Source organism: Amblyraja radiata, chromosome 4, assembly GCF_010909765.2.
Source record: "Amblyraja radiata isolate CabotCenter1 chromosome 4, sAmbRad1.1.pri, whole genome shotgun sequence".
Taxonomy (NCBI): domain Eukaryota; kingdom Metazoa; phylum Chordata; class Chondrichthyes; order Rajiformes; family Rajidae; genus Amblyraja; species Amblyraja radiata.
Window position 1 is genome coordinate 68,392,508 of NC_045959.1, and position 16,544 is coordinate 68,409,051.

The 16,544-nt window shown below is 38.8% G+C and overlaps 1 protein-coding gene across 1 annotated transcript in view; it reads left to right on the top strand.

Moving 5' to 3' along the window:
- The window catches only part of LOC116972242 (chloride channel protein C-like), a 92,928-nt gene extending 79,565 nt beyond the window's left edge, over positions 1 to 13,363 (top strand). Inside the window, exons 13-16 of the mRNA XM_033019709.1 lie at positions 226 to 405; positions 5,205 to 5,298; positions 11,693 to 11,785; positions 12,573 to 13,363. Of these exons, the coding sequence (XP_032875600.1) occupies positions 226 to 405; positions 5,205 to 5,298; positions 11,693 to 11,785; positions 12,573 to 12,791 (586 nt within the window). The 3' untranslated portion in view covers positions 12,792 to 13,363. The remainder of the gene's footprint in view (positions 1 to 225; positions 406 to 5,204; positions 5,299 to 11,692; positions 11,786 to 12,572) is intronic.
- Positions 13,364 to 16,544: the final 3,181 nt, after the last annotated feature.

Here is a 16,544-nt window from a genome sequence, read left to right on the forward strand (position 1 = left end):
AAGCCTGCTAGGACTTGGCAATGCAACATCATTTGTATGAATGCGACAGTGTTGAATTTGTGCAAAGGAGTTTCAAGAATATAAATTTCCAAGTTGTTGCCAAACCAGGCTGCTGTTGAGGTGTTTTTGGTTTCAATTTTCAGGTACCTTTTAATACACAGTGATAACACGTGTGAGTATGAAAAAGCCTTAATAGTGCCAGATTTATTTTTTTCATTCCTGCAGGCTAAATTTAGAGTTGTTTACGGCAAAAGATATCATGGAGCCTCAAGTGAAGGTCCTCCGCCTGAAGGAAAAAGTGTCTATTCTGGTTGAGCTACTGCTGGAGACAAGCCATGGTGGATTCCCGGTGATTTATCAACCGGTCCAAGGGCACGAGGAAGTATTTATAGGAAGCATCACCAGGTGAGCAGATTTGTGTGCTAGCATCCATCTAGTTGTGCCACTTGCTGAGCAGGTTAAATGTTTATGAACTGGCCCGATGATTTTCATTTTGAACAGTCAGGTGCAACTGAACAGCTGGTGGTAGTAACCATCATGTCAATGGAGTTGAAACAGTCTTAAAATGATGCATGAGTAAATCTAAATCTAAAACATATTGTTTGAAAAGTTATGATTTCAATTTATCATAGCTATTCAAAGGAACTATTGGCTGTCCAAAATACTTTAGACTTTAGACTTGCGATATACAGTGTGGAGCCAGGCTCTTTGGCCCACTGAGTCTGCGCCGACCAGCAATCATCCCGTACTCAAACACAATCCTACACACTAAGGAGAAGTTACAATTTCACCAAAGCCAATTAACCTACAAACTTATATATCTTTGGAGTGTGGGAGGAAACAGGAGCACCTGGAGAAAACCCACACGGTCACTGGGAGAACGTACAAACTTTGTGGCACAGCGGTGGAGTTGCTGCCTTACAGCACTAGAGGCCCGTGTTTGACTTCTAGTGCTGTAAGGCAGCAACTCCACCACTGTGCCATACATACTTGCAATATTAAAACATGATTATTATAAATTAATAACACATTTTAACATTATAAGAAGCAGTCACGCCCAATGGTAGAAATTGGGATTCATAATGAACAACCTACTTTGAGGGAGCCTGGCTATAGCATCAATATTTTGTTAAAATAATCCGACAATCCTTCCTCTGCATTAATGTTTCAAGGGCGAATTAATTGTTTTTCAAAATTCCATATTGAAAACATCTTGTGAGCATGAGGAAAAATGGAAATTGCATTGTCTGGTGCCATGTTGAAACTGCATAAATGTATTTATTGTAGGACATTGGTAAAATTAACCCAGCAACCAACAGCAAAACCAGATAATTAAGATAAAGTCTGTGTCAATGGTCACAAAATGACCAGCTGTGTTTGAGAATGAAACGCATCTTTATTTATGCAGTTATGCTTGTCATATTCCATATGTAATTGCAGCAAAATAAATTAAGTTCGTAGTCAAGACTTTGCAGATGTGTCTCATGATCTGCAATCTGCAAACAATTCTTGTGCTTTTTGAAATGCTTCCTTGTTTTTCCATTTATTGATTATTTTCACCCCTGCTATTTACCAACTTTAGCCTAGAAAGGAGATAATCCTACATGCTTAATGACCGTGAACTTCATCAGGATGTATGTATAGACAAGGGATATTTTTTATTTTGTAAAGAAGAGATGCATGTTGATAACACCCTATTATTTCATGAAGATGTCTCAAATGACCATCCTAGTACATTATTTTATTTTAAAATTCATTGACATTTGTTCTGTAGGGAAAACAGCAGGCATACTGTGCTTGTGGGCAGGTGCTATAGACATGCACGGGAAGGTAGATGCTCCCGCCCCCATGAGTCTCAGGCAGATGGGGCTCATCAGCCTGGGAAGGCAGTCCATCTAGGAGAGGGAAAACTGATTTAAAACCTCCACTGCCTTTTAGCCATATCCAGTCATGGAAAAGGCTCCTGGAATAAACTTCAAGAAAATCCATAGTCGGAGCACCTAAGGCAGTTCGACGTGGAGAGGGGGGACATGCTGCATGGGCAATAGCCTGTCCTCCATATGACATTGCCCAGGCTTGCATCCGACCACACATCACCTGCAAACTAGGATGCATCACCCATGGTCAGTCATGACCGAGGGGGGCCTACTACTGTGCTTGTGGTTCCCCATTAACATCAGCAGGAAGTATGGCACTATTTAAAAAAGATGAAGTGCAAGGCATATATCAGTTTACATCTTACTGATGCTGTGATGATCTGTGACATCAAGCCTTCAGTTTCAGCCAAACCTTTTACTTCTCTTCCCAGAGTAAAAAAAACTTAGATTAACGATAGAAAGGATATGCTACACATAAACAGACCATTTGGTCTACCAAATCTCAATTGACATTTATACATGTCTTCAGATTCCTCCCATCCTTTCTCAGTCAGATATATTCACTCTCATATGCTGGTCTTCCTCTTAAATGGATCTGCACCATCAACTTCACCTCACTCTGGAAGCAAGCTCCACTCTTTCACCATTCTTTGGGTAAATAAGTTTGTTCCAAATTCCCGATGGGATTTTTTGGTGATTATCTTATAATGAAGGGTTGTCATCCACATGGAAGCTTCCCTTGTGTCTACTCTGTCAAAACCTATATAATTTTAAAAACATCTAAAATTAGAACCAATCTGTTCACCCTTTTATGATCTGTTTTTACATTTCTGCCATTGGCCTTGCTAATCTTCCCTGCACTCTCTCCACTGCCTCTGACTTTTTAGTATATTTTTTATGACATATTATAACATGTAATGAAATAATAAATTAATTATTAATAAGTGTGAAGCCAATTCATAAAGTTATAATTTGGAACAATGTAACTATCAGTTATTGGTGTATTCTTTTGGGGTACAACACACATATATCGTTTTGTGAAAATAACGGGAAGGTGAAATGGCTGAGATAGGATCTATACTTGAAAGTGTTAAGTTTCATCCTGAACTGAAAGCAGCATTGCTTTCAAAATTACCTTCATTTGATTATAAATAAAGAATATTGTAGCTCAATAAAATATTTTAGATTGGGCATGCTCTCATTACAATAGGGACGATGAAGAAATTATATGATTCCTGCTTTTAAAGAGATTAGATTACGTGAATCATGTAAAAGTACATCACCCTGTTTATCACATCGAATTTAAGGACTCGGACCGAGTTTGTAAGGTGGGCTGGGAATTGGAGCTGGGTGTTAACTGAAAAATGAGAGAAATTTTGAATAACATCCCTACAATTTGATGTAAGCAATGCAGCAAAATGAGGTGTGCACAGTGAACTGTAAATTTTCTTTAATTTTTCAGCAGATAATGGATTTACCATGCACTTCAAGCATTTTAAAATTGATAATTAATTCCACTTTTGTATTCTCAATTGCTTGGGGATTAGGCTGGAATTCTGTAGAACCATAGAGAATGAACCTATCATCAGAACTATATTTTAGTGGCCCATTTATGGAACAAGCTTCCAGGAAATTGGTAGAAGCAATTATTCAGATTCAAATTAGATATATTTCTTTCATGACATTTTGATATCTTCTACTCAATGTTGGCCGGTTATTCTGTGAGGATAAAAAGATACAGCAAAGGAATTTAAATCAGTTAATTAATTAGGTTAGAATGTGTAAAGTGATGTATACTATGACAATATGTAAAATATCAGTTTTGAAGGAAAATTGGAAAGGTGGAACAATTTTTGCAAGATAAGTAAATATTGATATTCAGAGTTATTTTGGGTGCGTCTATACACAGATCATATAGTGTCCACAGGCATATGACAAAGAGATTGAGGTAGGCACCATCTTAGTGTTAGGAGGTTTTGCTACAATTATGTAGGGCTTTGTTAAGAATGCACCTGAGAATACTTGTTTTGGCTTTGCTTTCTGTGGAAGATTAATCTTTCCTTGGAGGGAGTACAATAATCATAAGGTCATGCAATAGTAGAATTAGGCCATTCAGTCCATCAAGTCTACTCCGCCATTCAATCATGGCTGATCTATCTCTCCCTCCAAACCCCATTCTCCTGCCCCCATAACATCTGACACCTGTACTAATCAAGAATCTATCTATCTCTGCCTTAAAAATATCCACTGCACAGCCTTCTGTGGCAAAGAATTCCACAGATTCACCATACTCTGACCAAAGAAATGCATTCACATCTCCTTCCTAAAAAAGCGTCCTTTAATTCTGAGGCTCTGACCACTAGTCATGGACTCTCCCATTAGTGGAAACATCCTCTCCACATCCACTCTATCCAAGCCTTTCACTATTCTGTATGTTTCAATGAGGTCCCCCCTCATTCTTCTAAACTCCAGCGAGTGCAGGCCCATTGCTGACAAACACTCATCATAGGTTAATCTACTAATTCCTGGGATCATTCCTGTAAACCTCCTCTGGACCCTCTCCAGAGACCAGCACATCCTTCCTCAGATATGGTAACAAATAATTGCTCACAATATTCCAAATTCCAAAAAACTCCCTGTTTTTGTATACAAGCCCTCTTGAAATAAATGTTAGCATTGAGTTTGCTTTAATGATTCACTATATTGATTCTTGGAGTAGGGGAACAGTTTTACAAGGAGCGAACAGATTAAAATAAGCATTTGCTCTTTGGAGTTTTGAAAAATGAGACAAAAAAAAATACTTGACAGGATTGATGGCAAGAGGATCTTTCCTCTCGTTGGAGGTAATCATCGTTTCAGGATAAGGATTAGGCAGAAATAGACACAAAATGCTGGAATAACACAATGGGTCAGGCAGCATTTCTGGAGAACATGGATAGGTGATGTTTTGGGTCAGGACTCTTCTTCAAATGCCGCCACGATCTGCTGAGACCTGCTGAGTTGTTCCAGCACTTTGTGTCTTTGTTTGTAAACCTGCATCTGCAGTTCCTTGTGTAGGAAGGTTTAGGTAGTTTTTGATTAAGGTTAATAGAAATCTCTCCACTCATAAGGCTATAAACATTGGAAATCTCTGCCCCAAAGGATTGCAGTTGCTCCACACTTGGCATGACCATACTGGACCCAACTAATTGTCCACCAGCCCAGCTATCTGGATGTGGAAGGCTGAATTAGCTAATTATTTGTACCCAACAGGCATCTGACAAAGTACATTGCGCCTTGTATCCTATTTTGTGTTCTCATTTGCGCTCTCATCTGTTTTGGGACTAGACTGGAACTCTGCAGAATCTTGGAAAATGAGAAGATTTTTGAAACACAGAACAAAGAGAGTTGCCAACAATATGCTCAATTGAACTACCACGAGGTGAGAATTACCAGTTGTAATCAAAGGAAGGAATAAAATACTCCTCGGTACCTGTTTCTTTCATGCACACCAAGTTAGAGAGAGTTAGATGTAGCTCTTAGGGCTAACAGAATCAAGGGATATGGGATTTTGGATGATTAGCCATGATCTTATTGAATGGCGGTGCTGGCTCAAAATGCCGAATGGCCTACTCCTGCAGCTATTTTCTATGTTTCTAAGTTAAGCTAGCCTTATCCCAGTCACCATTCACTAGTTACTGTTACTTTGCAATGGTTTTACCTCTGGAAGGGTTTGGGATGGGTGGGTAGCGATGTGAATTAGAAATTCACTCAAGGGATAATTTTCACGACTGAGCTTTGTTTAAGTATTGCCAGCCAATTTCTTGACCACACCAGGGACAAATATGACAACGGGTGAGATAACAATCAGCTTCTGGAGTTTATTTTGCTGCGTATCGATGGAAATTTTGTGAAGATAGGGTAATTTTATTTCTGAGCCATGTAAACAAGATAATGATAAGAATGAGGATGGAGGTTGTGAACTGTACATCTTTATTGCTACCATACCACCTCTCAGGGGTGCTGTCTGTACAGAGTTTGTACATTCTCCCTCTGACTGCATGTGTTTTCCCCGGGTGCTCTGGTTTCTTCCCACACTCCAAAGACCTACAGGTTTGTAGGTTAATTGGCTTTGGTAAAATTGTAAATTGTCCCTAGTTTGTAGGATTGTCCCTGGTGTATGGGGTGATCGCTGGTCAATGCAGACGCGATGGGCTAGAGGGCCTGTTTCCAGCTGTATTGCTAAAGTTTAAAGTCTAAAGTTAGTCAAATGCTCAGGAAAGACAGAAAATTATCACCAGATATCAAGAACTTTTAAAAAGAGAAATCACATGCTTGTCTAAATCGTAACATCTCAGGCAAAAGTTTTCCTTGGTTGCATTGTACTTTTCACAGAGAATGGGATTCATGAAGGGCCATACTGATCATAAGTGAAGCAAGCTTCTTTGTGCATAAGACAATCACAGGGAAACTATATATAGTTGGCTCCCATTGGATATGAAATGCTCGCATGAAGTGATAAAGTGCATTGAAAATTAGCCACGTTTTCAAAAGAAATTAATATCAATTGCCTCAGAACAAATGGTTGGGACAGTAAGGCTTAAATATATTTTAAGTGGCTTTATTTTTGTACTGAATTGTTCATTAATAAGTACTTGATGAGGAGTGTGGCATGACCTGGAATGCTTATTCCACACCACAGGAGTCAATTAATTAATCTATACATATGGGTACATCTGGGGAGGGAATGGACAGATGTCGTTTCAGGTCAGGATCCTTTTTCACTTTACAATAGACAATAGACGCAGGAGTAGGCCATTCGGCCCTTCGAGCCAGCACCCCCATTCAATGTGATCATGACTGATCATCCACAATGAGTAGTACCCTGCTCCTGCCTTCTCTCCATATCCCTTAACTCCGCTATCTCTAAGAGCTCTATCTAACTCTCTTGAAAGCATCCAGAGAACCAGCCTCCACTGCCCATTGAGGCAGAGAATTCCACACACTCACAACTCTCTGTGTGAAAAAGTTTTTCCTCATCTCCGTTCTAAATGGCTTGCCACTTATGGCCCCTGGTTCTGGACTCCCCCAACATTGGGAACATGTTTCCTGCCTTTAGCGTGTCCAAACCCTTAATAATTTTATATGTTTCAATAAGATCCCCTCTCATATTCTCTCATCCTTCTAAATTTCAGCATATACAAGCCCAGCCGCTCCAATCTATCAACATATGACAGTCCCGCCATCCTGGGAATTAACCTCGTGAACCTACACTGCACTCCCTCAATAGCAAGAATGTCCTTCCTCAAGTTTGGAGACCAAAACTGCACTAATTCCTACCCTTTGTTTCCTGTCTTCCAACCAATTTTCTAACCCTACCCCCAAAAGCATGTGCTCTAATTTTGCCCACTAATCTCCTATGTTTGACCCTATAAAATGAGGGTCCCTACCCAGAATGTCATCTATCCATTCCCTCCACAGATGATACCTGCCCCACTGAATTACTCCTGCGCTTTGTGTTTTATTAACTATAAATGTTATTTAAGTTATGTCCTATGTAATTTCAATGCATTTGTTACTTTATAGGGCTAAAAGATAGCGGAGTCTTAAAGTCAGGGGATATGGGGAGAAGGCAGGAACGGGGTACTGATTGGGGATAATCAGCCATGATCACATTGAATGGCGGTGCTGACTCGAAGTCTATTGTCTATTGAAGGGCCGAATGGCCTACTTCTGCACCTATTGTCTATTGTCCATTGTCTAAACTGGATATGCTACTGAAATATTAGTTAGGATTGCCATAGTTAGAATTAGGCCGATAATGAAATTGTCCAATACTTCAAAATGATCTGTACCCTTGCACGGAAGACTCTCAGTCCTGATTGATGTAGCTCCTGGTGTCATCACCCCCCCCCCCCCCCCCCCAGGAGACAGTGGGCTGCAGTAGTTGAAGGACCATGCTCATGGCAATCAGGTGTGTGAGTTGGGAGATATGGTATGGCAGGTGGGAGGATCTTGTGTTTCTGCTTCTGCATACAAAAGAAGATCTCATGCATAATTGTTGTTCCGTTGGCGTCATCCACTGACATGTAAATCTACAACAGAAAGAGAATCCTGGAAAAGCTCAGATTACTTTAGTTTAGTTTAGAGATGCAGCATGGAAACAGGTCCTTTGCCGCGCTGAGGTTATGCCAACCTTCAATCACCTATCAACACTAGTTCTATGTTATCCCCATTGCCTACACATTTGGGGCAATTTACAGAGGCCAATTAACCTACAAACCCACTTGGAGAAACCCATGCGGTCACAAGGAGAACATGCAAACTCCACACTGACAGCACCTGAGGTCAGGATCAAACCCGGGTCTCTGGCACTATGAGGCAGCTTAGATCCCTTAGATCTTCTGTTTGTTAACCATTTAAACTCCCCTATCCATTTACATACTGACCTTTCTGTCCATGGCCTTCTCTATTACCTGAGTGAGGACAAATTGCAAATGGGGGAGGTACACAACTCATCTTTTTTCTGTGAAGCCTATGTCTCAACAGTATGAATGTTGAATTCTCCAACTTTAAGTAACATTCCCTCTTCCACATTTCTTTCCCATGGCTCCCAACCCCCACCCCCCCCCTCACTTACCCTGCTTCTTACTTCACTTTTGTATGCTCATCTCCCATTTCTTAGTCCCCCATTTCCCTTTTATTGTCCCCTCTTTCCTTCCATTGACTTTGCATTTCACTCCTCCTCTCCATTCCTTATCTGACACCCTTTTGTCTCCTTTTCACTTCTAAACATTGTCAATTACTTCACCCATTTGCCAATCCGATCCTTCTCACTAGTATCCATCTATCACTTGCCAGGCTTTGTCATGCCTCCCTCCCTCTTTTCCATTTTTCTCTCCTCTAATCCTAATAATGGTCCTGATCCGAAACATCATCTATCTATTCCTTTCCCAGATGCTGTCGACCAACTGAGTTCCTCCAGCACGTTGTATTTAGCTCAGGATTCCATTATCTGCAGTTACATATCTCCACATGTAGCCTCTTCTTACTCATTGAGACATCTCAGTGCTCCATACATGAATTACAGCTCATGATTGACATCTCAGTGCTCCATACACATATCAATTCTCTGATGCATGCCACCTCTGTGTTCCACAAGGACATCTTTGGGAGCTCCCAGAGGACTTTGAGTTGTTCTGGTATAGCATAAATCTGCTTCCTTCTGGTAAATTGCACAGGAAGACAGGAATTGAAGCCATGATCACATCGACCATGTTCTTACTGAATGGTGGAGCAGTTGTAAAGACCTGTTGTATTTATATGTCTTTTTTCCTTATATTGAATTGAATACCTTTATTTGAATACCTGGTATATTTCCATCATTCATATTTAATGGACAACAGGCCAGATTTAATTATGTTTGCTTTTTTGTGTAAAGGACCAACTTTGGCTGTCTATCTAGGCTGTGGGCCGAGGAGCTTTATTCTGCAGTTTCATGACCCAAGTCACCAAACTACATGAAATTTTCACATATTGTGTAAAAATATTTATATAAATCACCCCTGAAACGCGATATGAAGAAGACTTGCACATTTTTATTAAATTAGAGAAAAACCTGAAAAATTTCGGGAATTTTTTAGTCCAATCAAAGCACGTTTAACATTGAGTTGTCTGCCAGTTGGCCAATCACGCGCTTTGTTTCAGGCTAGCACACAAAATGGCTGAGGGGGCTTCACAGATGCCTGTTTTACTGGAGATTCCGATTTGTTGTTCTGTGGATTAAATGTCGTGGAAACTTGCAGCAGGTTAATTGTATTTAGTGGGAAAAGCATTAAAAAGGCTGAAGAAAGTGCTGCGAAGTGGATTAAAGTGCAAGAAAGCCTTCAAAGTCCCTGCTTTGATTGGACTAAAAAATTCCCGAAATTTTTCAGGTTTTTCTCTAATTTAATAAAAATGTGCAAGTCTTCTTCATATCGAGTTTCAGGGGTGATTTATATAAATATTGTTACACAATATGTGAAAATTTCATGTAGTTTGGTGACTTGGGTCACGAAATCCTATTTCTAGACACATTTCTGATGCTCGGCCCACAGCCTAATCGTTTCACCATTCCCTTTCTTTTGAACTTTTTTACAACTTAACACATTTGTTCCTGCCTCCCTACCTCCTTTGACATTTATTTGCAAACATTGTCTCAATCGGTAGTCTTCAATTCTTTTCGTTTTTCTAGCTTGTCAATTATTTTCCATATTTTTATCCCGACTGCATGAATTCTGAGATTCACTAATGGTATTTACTTTGGTCTTTTGAATTAAAGCTGAATTACAATGGTTATTCAATACTTTTCCTATTACTCTGCCTTTATATATGGAAATTATCTTGCCAATCTTTCTGCAATTTTTTCCTGACTTTAGTTTTCCTTTCATAATTTAAATGCCTATAAATATATATTTTTAATTTTTATATTTATCAGTGAATTCATTTTGTAATTTCACATTGTGATATTTTTTATAATTGCATTGTAACTGCTATTAGAGCTTATTAAAATCAGAAATAAGTAAAAATTGAAAACCAAAACTTAGTCCAATGGCTGCACAATTATTTTAGATTTGCTGCATATTTAAAGGGACATGTTTTATATAGTCATAGAGTTATACAGCACAGACACAGACCCTTCGGCCCAAATTGTCCAGGCTGATCAAGATGCCCCATCAAAGTTTTCTTCCAGCTGTTAAAGACTCGCAGCACTGACTTAACCTCATGGGGCAACACAATAAGGACATCCTTCCTGATGCATGCAATAAAAAGATTTCCATGAAAAAACACAACAAACTTACCATACACCTTGGGTAGCATTAGAAGAAAAACTAAATAGACAGAAGGTTAAACAATGTAGTTTTCTTCTTCTCTGCATCTTATATTGCCACAGAAGGTGGCAGTCAATGGATATTTTTAAGGCAGAGATATATAGATTCTTGATTAGTACGGGTGTCAGAGGTTATAGGAAGAAGGCAGGAGAATGGGGTTAGGAGGGAGAGATAGATCAGCCATGGCGGTTATGATCTGATGATCTTATGATATACACCTGCACTGTTGGAGAATGCTATTTCCACTCCAGTCGCATGTTCATGTTATATTCTATTGTGTATTGTGCTCTTTTGTTTGTGTGGCTGCATGGTAAGTCAAATTCCACTGTATCTTAATCGGTGCATGTGGCAATAAATGTGAACTTGAACTTGAACTTAACACAGTCAACTGAGGCATTCAAAACCTGAGAAAATTATATTTTGGAAATTAACGTACATGTACAGTTAACTGCTGTTCATTGGACTGTAAGAATATGCCCACAGCATTTGACAACCTTTCCTTAATCCTACATGATCCTTGGGTAATGAAAAAAATCAAACATTGATCGTTTTCGTGAGAGCAAAAATAAAACAAGAACTTGTTCCATAAATTATCACTAATGCAATAATTGGGATAAATTAATGGTCAGTCCTGTTCTGCGTTAAGTCCAGGCAGAGTGTTCCTATTGATCTTCTCAAAGGATCCAGCAACATTTTCCTTTCATTCAAAAATGGCCAACGATAAAATGAAAGGCCAGGAAATTCCTTGGAGCAGCTCCTAATCTGCAAATGTTAATTCCTGGAAGCACGGCAGAGAGTTTGCTCACAAGTGCAAATAGACTTTGCACTATAGCAATATAAGCAGATCTGGAAATCCTCTGAAGAATATGTCAGGCAATTTTTGAATGATGCAGTTCATCGTTAAATTTGCATTTTTTAATCCTGATATAATGCCACCATTATGTCTATTTCTCAATTTATTAATAGGTTTCTTTCAAGTTTCAAAACTTGACAAAGATAAATCTGCTCCTGAACATGTATAGAACTGACCAACAATATCAAGACTACTATGTCAACTTGGTAAGCAAGTTATACAAAATGTTGAATAAAATCTCTTGATTTATAGGTGGATTTGTATGATCTATATTTAGGGTCTTTGTTATTCTTATTATTTTTTGTCTTCTGGGCATAGATGGCTGCATTGTAAATGATTAATTATTTCTGTGCACAGAATAACTGCAAGATTTGTATAATTTCAAATGGTTACTAGATATTAAAATACAAATAGACAAGAATTACAATCATTACACTAATGACCTGATGTTGCGTTGACTTAAGTGAACTGCTTTGATTTGATAATTGGGATTATGATGATGGAAGACAACGATTTTTTAGGGGGAATTTTGTCTTTATAAAGTGTAATTGTAGAGCATAATCCATCTTTAGCCCTACAAATACATTTCTTAGTTTATATTCCACTTAGGCTTCCAATGACTTCCTCATTGAATGGCTCCAGCGTGCTGTTTAATTCCTTCAATTCATGTTTGTTTTCTGTTTCAACCATACCACATATTACACATTTTAATCACATTTGGGGTTAATGTTTTCTCTTCAATTCCTCATTCATATGTTAGTGACTTTTTGATATGTATGACTGACATTTATTAATGATTTCATTGTTACATCTCTTGCATTACATTTTGTTTGTTCAGTTATTTTGAATTGCAATAATTTGATATGTAAAAATTCTATTATGAAAATGTCACTTGCCATAAAGGATAATTGATTTCAATCAGTTATCTTGTTATTTGAGAACAGGAAATAGTTTAACATTAACATCCATATCTCTTTTGTTTATTGCCTATAGAAACCATACATTAACCAGTCAGCAATGACTGTCCATGCTAATTTTTCTCTTCAACGCACTTACAACATTTTTCGAACATTGGGGCTTCGCCATCTGACTGTGGTTGACCTGAGAAATCGTGTCGTTGGCATCATTACACGGAAAGATCTAATGGCATTCCGACTTGAGGAAAAACTGTTTGAATCTAAGAATTTGGAAACAGATATTCATAAACGATAAAGCTTCCTGATTCATTAATCTGTCCTTGTTAAAATCAAATCTCGGAGATAAAAGTAGAAATGATTTCTGATAGATACTTGAACATCATCACACGCTCCAATATTTTGCTTTGTAATACCCTTTATTGATAGGTTCCTCCACTCAGCCTGCTACTTCTTTTTTTGAATAAGTATTTGTTCCATTTGGGGAGATTATCTTTTGAAGATGTTCCATAGCATAGAATATATCCTTACCAGCCTTTAAAAAATTGCTATTGATTTTTTGTTTGTGTGTCATTGACAAAGGATAATAAGTAAAAGCCTCTCCCAAAATACAGTTGTTCATATCTTTCTATCACAATTGTAGTAGGTTACCACATTTGTGGATGTATTAAACAGTGATCTTAAGTAAATTAACAATAAACATTAATGTTTAAAATTGTATCGCCTTCACGATGTATTCCATTTGCTTTTTTACCCTAATTCTTTTTTATTGTATATTTATCTGAGATAATTAGTTAACAGACCTTCTGAGAACAAAATAATATCGGGAGAAATTTCGGCTTGGGTTTCAATAAAGGAATATTTAAAACACTCAATTTAATTTGGATTTTTTTACCACAGCTTTGTACCAGGATTTACAGGTTGTAAAACATCAACCATATATCACAATAGGTCTTCTGATTCAATGTTCATTGTAGCGTCTAGGCTTTTTGACAAGAAGTGATGAACAAACTTAATAAAACTGAAGCTCCAACAAACATGACTGCTTATTCAAATGTTTACTATAGATTGAATCTGAAAGATTGTACAAACAATGTTTTAATCTAGAGAGTAGACAACCATATTGCATTGTATTTAAAAAAAATATAGGAGCCTTATAACAATCATTGGCCTTTTACAAAGAGTGCTACATATACTGATTAAATATACTGCTACATTGATCTCTTTTAAACATGAAAGAAAAGTACAGCCACATATAAATTTACAAGTTCAGCCACACTATAGATATTCTCGCTCTTTGGATCATTCTTGCATAGTTTTAGAATCAACATTATATATCTCTGTATTCTTTGGTTTACCACCTTCTCTCAGCATCTTCAGTGCATTCATTTACACACCTAAAGTATGTGACACAAAAGGGCACAAGGTGCTGGAGTAAACTCAGCGGGTCAGGCAGCATCCCTGGAGAACAAAGATAGATGACGTTTCGGGTCAAGACCCTTCTTCAGACAGATTGGTTAAAATGGCACCATCTCCAGATTGGTGGACTTGTTTTGAAAGGGCTCTATGTGTTATTCCTTAGTTTAGTGATACAGCGCGGAAACGGGCCCTTTCGGCCCAACGGGTCTGCGCTGACCAGCAATCCCCACACATTTACACTGTTCTATACCCACTAGGGACATTTTTTACATTTACCAAACCAATTAACCTACATACCTGTACGTCTTTGGAGTGTGGGAGGAAACCGAAGATCTCTGAGAAAACCCACACAGGTCACGGGGAGAATGTACAAACTTCGTACAGACAGCACCCATAGTCAGGATCGAACCCGGGTCTCCGGTGCTGCATTCGCTGTAAGGCAGCAACTCTGCCGCTGCGCCACCATGCCGCCATTTCTCTGTCAAGTTTAAATGTTTCTGAGTGCCATTGACTGAGTATGTAGTGGGCATTCCTTTCACAGAATTAATATAATTTTAAATTAATAATTATTTATAATAAAACTCAAACTCTGAGTTCCTCAAACTCAACAGCGATAAGACAGAATTCCTCCTCATAGGCTCCAAAGCCACACTCAGCAAAATCAATAACCCCACTCTCACCATCGACGGCACCACTGTCTCCCCATCTCCCCAGGCACGCAACCTTGGCGTGATCTTTGATTCCACCCTCTCCCTTGAGCCTCACATCCGCCATGTCATTAAAACCTCCTTCTTTCATCTCCGCAACATCGCCAAACTCAGACCCTCTCTCACACCTCCCGCTGCTGAAAGACTCATCCATGCCTTCATCTCCTCCCGACTGGACTATTGCAACTCATTTCTCCTTGGCATCAGCTCCACCTACATCAACCGACTCCAACTGGTCCAGAACGCAGCCGCCCGACTCATCACCCACACCAAATCCTGGCATCACATCACTCCAGTCCTCAAACAACTTCACTGGCTTCCCATCTCCCACCGGATCACCTACAAAATCCTGGTCCTCACCTACAAAGCCCTCCACCATCTGGCCCCCCCATATCTCACTGATCTCCTCTCCCCCTACCAACCCTCACGGTCCCTCAGATCCACATCAGCCGGTCTCCTCTCCATCCACAAGTCCAACCTCCGCAGTTTTGGGGACAGAGCCTTCTCCAGGGCAGCTCCCAGGCTCTGGAACTCCCTCCCCCAACTGATCCGCAATTCCGTGTCCCTCACCATCTTCCAGTCCCGCCTCAAGACCCATCTCTTCACCTCTGCCTATCCTTAGCCCCACGTCCCCATCCCTTTTCATCTGTGCATGAATTGCCTCATATTGTGTTTTAAATTGAATTCTGTCTTTAATTTGTGTACTAGTCATGTCTCTACTATTTATTTCATTCCCCTTACATGTTTTCCTCTACCTGCTAAATTTTTGTAACGTGTCCTTGAGACTCTTGAAAGGCGCCCGTAAATAAAATTTATTATTATTATTATTATTATTATAATTAATATAACTAGGTTGATTGTTTTCACTGATAACTGAATTTGACTGTATCCTTTCCCTGAACGATTCATCTTGTCCATTCCATGGACCTTTTGATGTTGTCATCTCTATGTTTAGTTGGTAGAAATTATTTTACCCCACAACTTTACCCTGTTCAGGGCAAATCTTTTACAGGTGGTATATCTTGCAGTCCATATTCTATGGTATTTGTGGCATCTAAGCATTTTGGTTATACTTTCCTTTTCCTGCCTTTTGATTCATGCTTCATCATGCATATTTCCTGCTGTTCCCCATCAAACATTTTAAGCCTATTTGCCTGCATTAAAAAAAAAAGTGGACACTGTCTCACATAGTATGCAGCCTTTTTCTCGTGTTGGTCTTCTGGATTCCACAAATATCCCGATCTCTGTTGAGTGAATCCTTTAAATTCCAAAATCAATTAAATGCAAACAGCCTCGGCTCTGTCAAGAAAGTCATCAAAAAATTCTCTCCATTCATACTTGACAGTAAAAAAAAAGGTCAACTGTTTATTTTCTAGGCAGGGTTCAATCTGCTTAGAGTGCATCTAATGCATTTTCCAGAGACTCATTTGAGGATCTTATGGTGTGGTATAATTCCCTCTCGTTGTGACGAATCAGATACAGTAATGTCTATTCTTTAATCTGCTCTGGTTTATCTGCCATAGCCAGCTCGCTATGTGACCTTTTCTTTTCTTTTTGGACAAGTTATTTGACTGGAAATCCAATGATTTGGGTGGCTTTGTTTGTTCCGTTATGTACCATCTCAACTAAATTACACAGATCTTTGTTGCTTGGTACATTTATATAAGTAATACAGACTATTACTGTTATTGCACTATATTTGTTTATTTATTGAGTATGCACGTACACACACTGAACTTTTTTCTTTTTTTCTCCCGTTATGTACTATGTTTACATATTCTGTTGTGCTGTAGCAAGTAAGAATTTCATTGTCCTATCTGGGACATATGACAATCAAACACTCTTGACTTAACTTTTGTTATCTAAATTTCAGAATCAGTATGTGTGTTCAGTATTCACATGTTCATTGATCAGTGAGTCTGACA